The sequence below is a fragment of the Silurus meridionalis genome, chromosome 6 (genome assembly GCF_014805685.1).
Source record: "Silurus meridionalis isolate SWU-2019-XX chromosome 6, ASM1480568v1, whole genome shotgun sequence".
NCBI lineage: Eukaryota > Metazoa > Chordata > Actinopteri > Siluriformes > Siluridae > Silurus > Silurus meridionalis.
Genome location: NC_060889.1, coordinates 18,273,123 through 18,287,449, shown reverse-complemented (window position 1 = coordinate 18,287,449; position 14,327 = coordinate 18,273,123). Strand labels below are relative to the sequence as shown.

General features: G+C 38.2%; 1 protein-coding gene across 1 annotated transcript in view; it reads left to right on the top strand.

Moving 5' to 3' along the window:
* Positions 1–14,327, top strand: part of adam19a (ADAM metallopeptidase domain 19a) — an 82,441-nt gene that overhangs the window by 2,388 nt on the left and 65,726 nt on the right. Inside the window, 1 exon segment of the mRNA XM_046851635.1 lies at positions 9,646–9,728. Within this exon segment, the coding sequence (XP_046707591.1) occupies positions 9,646–9,728 (83 nt within the window).

The following is a 14,327-nucleotide window of genomic DNA, read 5'->3' as shown; positions in this document are numbered from 1 at the left end:
TTTCCTGATGTGGTCAGATGTCGTATCACTATTTTTTGATACTGATAATGATATCAATATTTTTTGATACTGATAACAATATCAGAACTCAGTGTTTAGGTTGACCTGATTTTGCCATCCTCTGTTTTAATAACTGGGCCTGTTCTTTACAAGCAAGTTCTTCAAATTCTAATAAATGTTTGCAACATTGCTTCATCACTGCATCGTGTTTTCACGTGCATGACCCCTTTTGTTAAGCAACACTTAAAGACTGTGAAATATCTGAAATCCATTTGGAGACTGAAATTTCTAAAAGTTACAATACATTTTAGGGGAATGAGGAAATGTGGTCATTTGAATGAAAGCACGATCTGTACAGCAAGACTGATGTGTGTGCCATTTCTGCATTTTGGGTGGCTGCCAGACAATAGCAAAAGTGATGGTTCTATTCAGAATTGCTCATTTACTTATTTATGGGACAATCTTAGTAGGGTTAATAATGTTAGGCATAGGACATAAAATATCCTCCTAACAGTTTAACTAAAAATAATATCATTAGTAATCGGGGGGAAAACTAAAATCCTAACTTGTAGAGCCAGAGCCAGATATTTTTTTGTTCATAGACCTTTTCACCTTAATATACCCATGCCCAGGGGTAGCTCTCTGTCTGGTAGCGTTCAAATTGAAACAGAAAAAAGGACATGTCCCCTGTTGAGTTAGCGGCGTTTTAAATGTGATTAAACAAACTAAGAAACACTAGGGGATCGTAGTGATGATTTTTTGACCTTTTGTGAATATGATTATAGTGCAATGACTATGTTATTCGACATTCTGCATGTGTGTTATGTTCACCACCCATGAATAAACATTTGGAATAGATATAAAAACATTCAGGGGGTTTCAAACTTAAAATCCTGCATCCAACATCATGCCTGATACCAGTACTCAGAAACTATTTGATGTATAGTAAGCAGTGGCCATTGTTTGACTTTTTGTGTTTGACAAGTCGGTAGATTTATTTTAAGTTTAATAGTTTTCCATATTTATAAGAGAACTATATAAAGCCAGACATTATACTGTTCTTTATAGGATTTCCTGTCACTACACTTTGTCTACGGTGATAGCGTTCAACTTCAAAAACCTGGACTCTGATTCTCACTCGTCCTGTCCATTCTATGATATAAGTTTGCCTTCCGTTCGACATATTCATCACTGTACATAAACTACAATTCCCTAAGATTTAACCTGGGACTCTGCACTCAATCTCCTGTTATTTGTCATGCATGTGGACCACTCCTCCATAAGATTGTATTTACTATGCATTCAGTTAGCATAATTCCTAAATGCTTCGTGGAAAATGGCTTTACATGTAACGCAGCGATTACTGCTCAAGGCATCTGAAGCTTTTTCTTCTCCCATGCTGAGATAAGCCAGAGATCACAAGCATGATGTTTATCAAAAGGGTGACAATGGTGTGCTGCACCTTTTAGAATGAATCGTTCTTTTTGCTCAAGATCTTGTTCATAGGATTGCTATGCAGTCGGAGTTTTAGCGGTATATTGCTCTGACTCATTCAGTGAGGCCTACAGAGCTCACCACTTTCTGTATGCATACTTTGCTATTCTGGAGCAAGAGGAATTTCAAAATAGAACAAGTGCCCTTATACAGACACAAGTATGTGACATGCTTAAAGTAAGAGCTCGAAAGGCATTACCGATATGTTTCAGAGTGAGCTGTTTTTTACTTCCTTTCAATTTCTTATTGGCTGCGAAATACATTTATATAGATAATAAATAGATTTATTAATAGCTCAGGTTCATGACTTTTTTATTAGAATCATTTGCATAGCAATGCAGATCTAAACTGAATAAATAGTCACTTTTCAGCGGTCTTCCCATCGAGCCGTCTGGTGCTCCAGTCAGCTATGTTGCCACTACTCATTGATATGCCTAATGTCTATGCGATGAGAAACAAGATTGATGACTTTGGGGGGGATTGTTTCATCAGTACGTCTGAAAAGCCCCTAATTTCTCGATGTTCCATTTTAATGTTCCATTAGCTGCTGGCCTATGGCACTTTTCCCTCAAGATAATGACTACATAAACCCCTTTCAGACGATAGATATTAGATGTGTCATGTGAGAGCAATCACAATACGAGTGCCCACTTTTATGAATATTTGACACAAAATCCAGCTTTCAGGTTCGATGATTTTACACTGTGTTCAAATCCTTTTCATTACAGAACCTACATGTGGTGTATTTATTATAAACATTCACATACTCACTTGTAGCATTTCTCCTAAGGAAGAACTGTTTTAATAAATGTTCATGTATTTCTTCTTCCTTAGTACTTTTGGCTGCGCAGACTGCAGTGTTCTGCTTTTTGTTCAGAGCTGACAGTTGAAAGTGAAAACCGAATTAGGCGGACTAGATTACGGGTGTACCAGCATCTTTCCAAATAATGCTGAAGGAAGTGATAGAATGAAATCGTGAAAAAAAGTAACAGAGACAAAAAAAAGGCAGAGCTTAATGCTGGAGATAGAGAAAAAATAGACTGGGTTATTTTCTAAAGGAACAAAAGCAATGTGAACTGTTAAGGTAGACCTAGTAAAAGAAATGGCCTCATTCACTTAATCTTCATTAAACAATTTCATGCAATTTATCTTTTTTTTTTTTTTTTTTACCAAACCTCAACATATCACTATTATATCACACCAAACCTCATTCAGACTGTCCTTTTACACCAAACCCAGTTCAGTCCACTCTCTCGCAACAAACCAAATTCAGTCCAACCACTCACACTAAACCTAATTCAGGCCACCCTGAATTCATACCGTCTCACCGTACCTCATTCCTGTCATCCAAATTCAGTTCAGTCCATCCTCTTACATCAAACTCATTCAGGCAATAACCTCATATCAATTATCATTAATGCAAACAGAACTCACAGATCTCAAACCTGTCTCTCACTCCAAATTATATCACACTAATCTTCACATAACCTCATTCGTTTCACCCAATCACACCAAACCTAATTTGTGCCACCACTTACACCAAACCTCATTTATATCACCCAATCACACCAAACCTCATTTATATCACCCAATCACCAAACCTCATTTATATCACCCAATCACACCAAACCTCATTTATATCACCCAATCACACCAAACCTCATTTATATCACCCAATCACACCAAACCTCATTTGTGCCACCACTTACACCAAACCTCATTTATATCACCCAATCACACCAAACCTCATTTATATCACCCAATCACACCAAACCCCATTTATATCACCCAATCACACCAAACCCCATTTATATCACCCAATCACACCAAACCCCATTTATATCACCCAATCACACCAAACCCCATTTGTGCAACCACTAACACCAAACCTCATTTATATCACCCAATCACACCAAACCCCATTTGTGTCACCCACTCACCTCAAACCTCATTTATATCACCCAATCACACCAAACCCTATTTGTCACCACTTATACCAAACCTCATTTATATCACCCAATCACACCAAACCTCATTTGTGTCACCCACTCACCTCAAACCTCATTTATATCACCCAATCACACCAAACCCCATTTGTGCAACCACTAACACCAAACCTCATTTATATCACACCAAACCTCATTTGTGCCACCACTTACACCAAACCTCATTTATATTACCCAATCACACCAAACCCTATTTGTCACCCACTCACCCCAAACCTCATTCATATCACTCACACACACAAAACCTCATTTATGTCACCCACTGACACCAAAACTAATTTGTCACCCACCGACACCAGACCTAATTGATTTCACCCAATCACACAAACTTGATTTATGTTAACCAATCACATCAAACCTCATTTGTGCCACCACTTACACCAAACCTCATTTCTATCATCCAATCACATCAAACCTCATGTATGCCAAACAATCACACCAAACCCCATTTGTGTCACTCACTCACCCCAAACCTCATTCATATCAATCACTAACACAAAACCTCATTTATGCCGCCCACTGACACCAAACCAAATCGATTTCACACACTGACACCAAACTTGATTTATGTTAACCAATCACAGCAAACCTAATTTGTTTCACCGTCACACCAAACATCATTTATGTCAACCATTGACACTAAACTTTATTGAGGTTATAATTTTGTTTAGAAATCCAAATCTTATTTAGGCCATTGTCTCAAACAAAACCTCATCTCCCACCAAAACCTATTCAGGACTAGTTCTGATTTAGGCCTTTTTTTTTTTTTTTTTTTTACACCAAACTTCACTTCTTACACCAAGTTATATTCAGGCCATCTTGCATCAAATCTTATTTAGGCCATCCACTCCTGATACCTAATGCAGGGCATTCTCTCAGGCCACAGAGCTCACAAATTGGTGCAGGATTTAATACAGCATTAGGGCAGCATCAATTCCATGCTACATGACATGTTCCCTTATTCTGTGACACAGCTTTGAAATTGTTTTCGTATTGTATTTTCTTTGTTTTTTAGTTTTCATGTCATTTGGCACATAAAAGATTGCATATTGCATGGTAAACTGTTTGGACTAAGCAACAGAAGTGCAAGGCAATTGTTTTGCAGACAGCTTTGCTTTTGTTCAGCCACCTCATAGAGGATGTTAAAAAGGAAGTGTTTAAAAAGCTGATGATGATTAACTGCTAAGACAAGAGCATGTATTGCCTTCTCTCTCTCTCTCTCTCTCTCTCTCTCTTCTTGTGCTTCTTTCTCTTTCTGTCCTCTCTACTTGATATCAAAGTAATGTCAAAGGGTTCTAGCAAGCAGTGGAGTCTTGGAATAGCCATGTCTATTTATCTCATTGCTATGTAATGAAGTCGGTGCTTTTGATCAATAGGTAATCATAACTGTGCACTTGCTTTATGCATGTAATGAGCTTTCACTAGAGCGTTATGAATTTATATATTTTTTGAATCATTTCATTTTGTCTTCTTCTAAAATTCAGTGTGGGTTCATTTGTGTTTACTGATACAATTTTTTTTTTATTTAGACAAAAGCTGACACTAGTTCACTAGTCAGTTTGACCAAGAACTTCTGTATTAAAAACAAAATAATAATAAAAAATATTTCAGCTTGTTATAATTATATTGTAATACAGCTTGAGCTTGCCTTTGCCCTCATCTTGGTCCAAAAGATGTTTAGAACAAGTGAATAATGTGAGCTAATTTATTTAATTTCTAAATCGTGAGAGGAAAAAAAGAGACAAAGAGACAGTGAGGGAAAGTGCTATAATTTTTTCTTTGCAATTACATTAACTCCATTTGCCAGATCTTAATGAGTTGATTTTTTTATTTCTGTATCAAAAACATATCCTCACGCTAGTACAAATAATCCTGGATCTAATAGTGCTATCAAGTGAAAAACCTGTTTAGAGTGGAATTAGTATAACAAGCAACAATAACACTTCAAGTTAGTGTTTTTTAAGTGCTCATTTATATGCTTAGTGATGAGGTCTTCATTTCAAGACATCCAACGACTCAGCTTATCAGACATCCCGGTAAGTTTTATTCCACCACCTGGATTTCAGTGTTGAGAAAAGTCTTGATGTATGCCTGCTTTGTATCTTGAAGGATGGTGAGTCATGTCTATCCTTCCTGTGGTGCAAAATGGGTTTTGATACGTGCCTTCAGTTAAGCGGGGGTCCATTTCTGACTTTGTAGGCAAGCCTTACTGGAATAAAGCTGAGGTAGCAGCTACAGGAAGTCAGTGCAGGGAACCCATCAATGGGTGAATGTAGGTGAAGAGAGGTAGAGAGATTCAAAACAAGCAATGCAGGAGCATTTTGGATCAGTTGAAAAGGTTTCACGGCACTCAGGTGAAGATTTGAAGTAGTCCAATTGTCAAATGAAAAGGGACTAAAATAGCATTTGATTAGCCTTGGTGGAGAGAACTCCTTCTGATGATTTAAAGGAGGATCCTGCATGACTAAGTAGGAAGTAGTAGTAGGAAAATTAAGTAGTAGCAGTTTGTCAAGACTGTACCTTTCAGATTCCAAAAAAATCTCCAGTGAGAATCAAGAATTTTGCTGGAGTTTAAATTCAAATGATAAGTTGCCATCCATGACTAAATATCCACTAGACATGATAAGATGTGTGCAGGCACATACATGTCTTGAAGAGGAAAGCATGGAATGTGTTGTGTTCAAAAAACTATTTCAAGGTATTATCTGATAGAAAGGATGGGTAAAGAGGGAGAGCAGAAGAGGACCCTGCAATGAACTGTTGGAGAATCGGCATAGAGCAGATGTGGTTTCACTCTATTCTCCGATATAATTCTTGCAGGTCAGAAGCAGACCACTGCCATGAACTTTCTCTAATTCCAAGACTCATGAGGATGGGCAGGGGAGTCTTATGATTGCTCACCTCAAAGGCTGCTGAAAGGTCAATGAGAATGAGGATCGATGACAGTTTGGTTCAGGAGGAAGTTTCGCAGTAACAGCCACCAGGGCCATTTATATGAATTGTGCCAATTCATAGCCAAACTGGTAAAGATCTTGGAGGTTGTTCTGGGTAAGAAATAGGAACGTCTGGCTGTACTGTATACTGCATGTTCACTGATTGTATAAAGATAGGTGAAATGTGTTGCATGTCAGTAGTTGTTGATTTCTCAGATGTCTAGAGGGGAGATTTTGGGGTGGATATAACTCTTGCTGTCTTGAAGTCAGTGGGATAAGCGACTGGATGTTATTGAGTTGTTTGCAGTATGAGTGATGAAGTCTTGCCAGATGTTCTGGAGCATTTTGGAAGAGATGTGGTTCAGCAGGCAGGTGGAAGGATTACTGGACAAAAGAAGCCTCAGGGTTGCTTCTGTAGAAAAAGGTATAGGAATGGGGTAGGAGAGAAAGATTGGCAGATCTCATCAAAGAAAGTAGTAAAGTCAGGATAAGGAAGTACAGAAGAAATGGTGAGAAGCTAAGGTGAAGTGGGGTGGAGGGGGGGTGAACTGAGATGTACAGAAGAAAGCATGCATAGTTGAGATGCATATGCTTGTAGCTTATCTTTGTAGGAGGACATCTTAGCAGCAGTCACATTGGAGGAGACCTTGAACAGAACAAAGTGTTTTTTCTAGTTTTCTATCGACATTTTGCATTTTGAACAATTGAAACCATCTTTGGTCATCCAGTAAAAATAAGCACCTAAAGAAGAAGTGAAAGAAGAGCAAGGAAGTAAAAACGTGGCAGAAACTTTAGTGACAAGATTGAGTTTGTATAAAATACTAATTGGACTGGGTATTCTAGAAGTATAGATATTGCAGACTATTGCATTAAATACATTTGCATTTGATGCAGAAATATTGTTTGGGACTTGACATGTATTTGTATTTATGTATTTTAATGCTATTATCTGGTTTTCTGTTGAATTTATGCTTGTGTGTGTTTGTAGCACATAAACACCAAAAGAGATGCTTGTTAAAGATTTTCAGTGTGAATTGTCTAATACTATAGTATAGTATGTCATGCATAGTATCCATATTTAGCAAGCTGTTTGCTAGGTTAAAGCATGTTGAATTAGTTGGTTAATATTAGTTAGAGTGAGTAAAATGGCCCATTTCTTTCTAGAAGAAATTCTTTCATTCTTTCTATGGAAGACATAAATAATAAACATCCACAAAACTGGGTTGAAATGGGATAAAAATTTATAATGCCGTGCATGAGGACAGGAAAACACCATTTTATCCCTGCATCTGCTCAGAGAGGGGGTTTTGGAAGAGACAGCGTTTACACACACACACACTTTTGGAACAAAATCTGTTTGAAAAGTCATTGGATTGTGAATGTCACACACTCTTTCGTGCCTCTTCGCCCACGTCATTGCAGCTCATTAATATACAACTGTGAAAATAGAAACAAAACATTGACTTGCATCTTGCAAAAATAGCCAACTGCCATCATTACCTGACAAATTACACTTGTGATTACAAAAATAGGGCCCATAGTTGTTTTCAAAGCGAAGGACCATAAGGTAGTTGCAGTCGCTTCGAACACGGCTTCTTGTTGTGTAAATTGCCGTCTAAAATGCACATTTTGAAGGAGATCTCTTCCAGTTTAATGCTGCCATAGAGGGTAGCAGATGACTGGAACGCCAGGTGTAAACGCAAGGGAGCTTGAATCATTTGTTATTGCGGTATTAATATTCAGGAGATACATATAAATACAAAGTGTAAAAACGGGGAAAAAAGTCGACTTTTATGTTTTATGTTGAAGAGAGTTTACAGAATCTTACCTAAGATGTGTAATGGAAAATTTTGACCAGAGAAGTGAGAATCCTCCAGAGACTGCCAATGGAATCTGGTGCACAATCAAATGCTCTGGGGGTTATGGATGTGTCAGCCAGAGAAAGGTCAGTCTTTCACTCTTTCTCTGTTAAGTAGCAGCTGCCCTCAATCCTGCTTTGGCCTTCTCTGAAATTTCTCCCTAAATTTCCTCTCACTTTTTTCTGTAGTCGGGTAGCACAGTGTCACGTGGTAGCTCATGGCAAATGCTTATTTTATACCTATTAAGTTTGGTAAATGGTTTTCTGGCAGAGCTCATACACTATGATGATGAAGTCGGTGGAATGCTGTTTGCCAAGCAACAGTTCAGTTTTGACAAGGTATTTTGCTGAACAAGCTATAAGCAGATAAATCCGAATTGAATTTGCGAATGTATTATCGATGCTATATGGATGAGAGGTTACAGTCATTTTATAGGCTGAAACAAACAGATGCAACAGAGGAAATTTAGGATCAGAAGAAAAGATGGGGGAAAAAACGAGAAAAGAAATTAAATGTATATTGAGAAACATTCCCACTTCGCTCTTTCGAACAATTCCGTCACTATCATTTCAGTCGGTGTGGTATTTCATCAGCTCGGGCCGTAAATGGTTATTTCAAGAAAGGTAATGATCTTATATTTCTACATTTATGCCACTGACAGCCCTGAGTGAATAGCTGTTACGGACAGATAGGTCTGAGCTCAGGCAGGGATGTGGATTGTTTATGTGTTTTTCTTGGCTGTATGAGTTGCACATTAAATATGACTGTCATAGGAAGACAGACTAAAGAGCTAGAGAAGAAGAAATCCCTTCGACCACGGTAACCTGAGCACAGCCCTTGCCTTTTTTTGACACTTTTCACAAGTTGTTGATATTCAGAAAGGCTTGTAAAGAATACCGAATATTGGGCTTAGGATCTCTAGGTCTCAGCTGTCATGCTTACTGCACGAGCCCATACAAGTGGAAAGACAATCACAAAATGATTTATAATTTCCATACTTCCCGTAATTGTCTATGATTAATGGAAAGCAATTTTTTGACCCGTTGTCTACCATTACGTTTCATTTCCGAGCTGATGAGAGTCTAAGTTAATTAAGTATTTTAATGAGCAGTACAGATGAATCTGTGCTTCCTGTCAGTGAGTTATACAGTGAGTCTGTTATCCCAATGTATGCAACAAATATGTTTTATAGATGCAGTATAGACACAGTAATTGGAAGTGGGTTTTTTTATTATTTATCATTATATATTTATTACAAATTTGGCATGCTAGATAGGTCGTAAAACGATAAGCATCCGTCATTCAACACGAACGTTCCATGGGTTAAAGAATCCAATCTTGGCTTTGTTTCAGCATGGAAGGAGCGAGGAGAGAGAGTGACAGCTCAATGGATCCCCCACACCACGGTACACAAAGACACAGGAGCAACTTCACAGGTAAGAATGAAAGGATTGATTGATCAACCAGTCGAAATTTGTTTGATTAGGTTTGTTTAATTGTAAAATAATGACATGCTACAGAGGGGCACAAGAGTAAAGCATAACATCAAGAGTAAAGAATCAAAGAAAGGTGTTAGGAGGGATGGGATGGTATTAGTCTTTCTCCCCTGTCATTCAGTGCTATACAATCTAGGGCACCTTCAAGTTTAAAACAGAAGTGGGAACTTCTTGCATTTTCCCCCTGAGTGTTTTACATTGCTCTATGATGCAGCATTAAGCATTAATTCTATCATTTCTGGCATGTCGCCTTAGCCTCCCCTTCCTCATTGACATATTCACTTGTATTGATTTGCTGACCTTTTGGGTACTTCAAACCTATTCATGCTGATTTGGAGCTCTAGACAACGTGGAAATGTCAAGCTAACCAGGATGCTGAATGACAAAATAAGACGATGTATATAAAATGCACATAACCTATATCTGTGTAAATACACAACTTCAGTGATTATGATAAACATGACATTTCCTCTAAGAAACGTAGAAGCTCAGTTCATGACTGCGCATCTGTTTACTCCTGTGTGTGGCTGAGTACATCTGTGTATGGATGTATGCGACAGGGTTGGGGGATGGTTGTGTAGTGAATACTTTCCTGAATGCAGGTTTGGTATGTGCCATTTGCTACCCTGGTTTGGTACCATGTGCTGAAAAACATGTTGAGCAGAGCGATTTGAAGTTTGTACTTCTTTAACCTTTGCACTAATGAGCAGTTGTTTCAGTTCTAACTGCAAGTCCAGACCCCACCTTCAGTTGCAGGTCATTTGAGGGAGGTCCAACAGTGTTGTGTAGAACTCAGGGTGCACAGTGAGGAAAAAGTTGCCAGCTTTCACCCTCCTCTGCCTGGTAGCTATTGCATGAAAATGGAGATATCAAGAAGTAAAAAAATAAATAAGTCCATAAATATATATGTGATATATTTAAGTTATTCTGTATGCAGTTTTGCATGTTCTCATGTTGGTTTCCTGCAGCTGTGTGTGGGTGTGTATGAATGTGCACATGCATGGTGCCTTGAGATGAACTGCCATCCTATCTGGGGTGTATTTTCCTGCTTTGGTCCCAGTGGTCCTGGGATAGGCTGTGGATCCACCCTGACCTTGACCAGGACGAAGCGATTACTGACAATGACTACAGTGAAAGGAAAATCTCATAATGTCATGCGTATAAAATTCAGTGTACGCTTTAATGCTCTACAAGGCTGAAAACTAGAAAGAGAATAGTGACAGGCATGTTGCTTTCACTGCAAAGAGCAACTTGAAATAACTTCTCTGTGTGGTTTTGATGAGAAAAGGCAAGTAGTTAACACCAGTTTTGTCATTAACTCTAGTGTAATTTAATATGCATTTAAATGCAACGCATTAAGAGACAGGAGTGATTTAATCTGCATTCGTTTAGAAAAATTTTGAATGTCGATGTTTCATGTTAGTCTTAGGCTAATGTTTGTGAAAGCTGACTTTTAAGCTAACTGCAATAGTAACTGAATCCAAGACAACTTTGCTCAAAGCAAGCAACAACACTTGCGCATTCGTGCAGTTATCTAATCAGTCAATCATGTGGCAGCAATACAATGCAAAAACTAACATGAGCAAGTTTAGGTTGTGATTGTTGACAATAGTCATACTCTCATCTAGTCTCTCTCATATACATAGTGTATCAGTCTGCAGACCCCCCTATACCAGGATGTTTTGTTTTTTCCCCACACAATTCTGTGCAAACGGTAGAAACTATTTTATGTGAAAATTCCTGAAGATCCGCAGTTTCTGAAATACTCACACCATCCCAACTGGTACCAACAACCATGTAATAGTTAAAGTCGCAGGTTTCACACGTTTTTCTCATTTTGATGTTTTAAATGAACAGTAACTGACTTTCTTGATTTTTTTTTTGCATTGCACTGCTACATAACCACATAAATGTGCAGATCTATCGGTATTCCTTTCATAGTGGCCGATGTGTGTATAGTTCCCTTGCAGTGTTTCCAACATTAACAAACTACTAGTGATTCTGATTTGTTTTATAGTCAGTGCGGAGTTTCATGTTCTCCCTGTGTCCAAATGTTTTTTTTTTTGCCAGCCTCCCCATTTTACTTCTACTCTCCCACAAACATACTGAAGTGAATTGCCCTTAAATGTGGATAAATGTGTGGATATTTGTGTATGGTGCATTCCTGCGCAATGTTCCTGGAATAGGCTCAGGATCCACATCAACACTGGCTGGAATATAGCGGTACTTAATCATGAATGAATGAATGAATGAATAATTGTAGCAGTACTGCTGCACAACGGTGTGTTGTCTATAGTGATGTGTGAACTGAAAAAAACATGCAAATTTAATGTGAACATCAACCTGGCAGCGCTATTCAAAAGACTGCATTTTTAAATAATAATTTCTTATATGAGCATTTTGTAAGAATCTTATCAATCTCAGATGTTCTTGACTATTTTGTGGCAATTCTCATCACTGTTAATGTGAGTTGTAGGACCACTTTATGTTAATAAAAGGCAGTTCTACATTGTAATTTGGTGCCTCATTTCCTGTCAGCTGTAATCATCTGCCGTCGTTGCTCTTTTGTCCTTCTCTTTCTGTCTCCCCATAATATCCACTCGTGCAACCTCTAGTTTATGTTCTCTTTCTTTCCCTCTTTTAAAAACTTGGCCCCACAAAAACACTTACACACACACACACGTTTAATGAGAGACTCTGGACTGTTGGCTGGACTTGTTGCTGTTCTGCCTATGAGGTAATGAGTCATGGAGCTGTTTGGAGTGGAGCTGAATGCATGTCATGCGGATGTAATTTTACAGACACACACACACACACACACACACACACACACACACACACACACACACACACACACACACAAACACAGAGACCTCTATGGGAATACAAGCTAAGATGCAGGCTGTCTGCCAGTCTACTCAAAAACAGAGAAGATCGTTTGGAGGAACAGAATGAAAAAGCCTCCTGCTTGCTTTCCTGTGGGCACTGGGGTTAAAACTTCTGCTCTGCACTTTTACTCTTCAAAAGCATTTAAGCTTACCTTGCCTTGAACTTTGCTGCTTGTTTTTTTTTATAGGCTGAAACTTCAGATTTCAGAAAGTCAGATTTTCTTGGAGCACTGTGTTTAGCAGACATTAGTGTTCAAAGTTTTACATTACCATCCAAGTGCCTTTGCTTCTTTTTTCCCCCTGATAACATTGTATTACAAAAAAATGTTTGATGGAAAAGGTCAAACATGTAATAAAATTTCCTGTCTGCAGTGTCATGTGGTATAAATTGGCTAGCAGGACTGAGAAAAAGACATCAGTATAAAGTTTAATTTTTTTTTGAGGACCACATCGGAAAATTGTGCTCTAACAAACAACCACACCATGCAATCTTTTTAACATTACACTGCTAGCTGGTGGTTAAATACTTCAACTGCTTGTTTAACCAATAATACTAGTGTTGGGTCTTCCAAGGGGTAGTTTTTTGGCATCATCAAATAATTTGCTGTTAACCAATGTCAAATACTTTTTGTTTGTTTGTTTTTGCCAACAATGATACTCATTATAATAGAAAGAAGTGAGGCTGGGGCTGATTTTTGTCTAGTCCAGACTGTAGACTTGGGTCAGGTGATTACACAGAAGGAAACACCCACTATCTTTCGTGTACAAGGGGGTTTTTGTTTTCCAGCAGGCTTTACTGACACTTCTGTAGGATGTCGTCACCAGTGATGCATTGTCACTGAACACATTATCCAGCCAAAGCAAAAATAAAAACATTACAGACTCAGCTGCGTTTATTGTATGTGTTTTATATTGCTTTGTAGGTGTATCCTGTTTGACTACTATGGCTTGGTGCTCCAAGCATTTGCATAAATGGGTATATATTGTGTAGCACATTGTATATGACAAATGAAACTTGAAACATGAAAATTGTTCTTATTATACTATCTCTTAGACCTTGAGATATAATGCAGTGCTCGGCATTAATAGTTTACGTGGGTTGAGAATAGAATATGTTTTCGACAAAAATAATTGAAACGTCTGTTACAAGTTCAGACATATGAATACGAAACTGATTGATGGGAACGTAAGTGCTACTGAAATTGGCATTTACTGCTTCAGCACTTTTCGGGTCAGTGCTACAGTATACATGCCCATTACCTGAGCCACAAAATGTAGTACCTGTTCAGGAATCCACTCTTCATATTATTTGTAGACACAACACAGGTGAATAGATGTTACATTAATGCAGGGACTAGATTTCCCTAAAGAGAGCTGATGAGCTGATGCATTGTTTTTTGGCATTTAATTTGTCAAATTGAAATTAAATTTGGTTGTATAAAATGAGATGTAAATGGGGCTTGTGTCCCGTGATTAAATAAAGGGTAAGGCAAGAAGGTAGACTCATTTCCTTGAATCGATTTTCTACCACCGTCCCTGTACACCAAAATATCATCATACATCAAAAAACATCATTAGTGTCCTGAAGTACAATACCATATATCAAAGATTGGCATGATTGCATTCATATAGAATTATTGGGTGCCTGTGG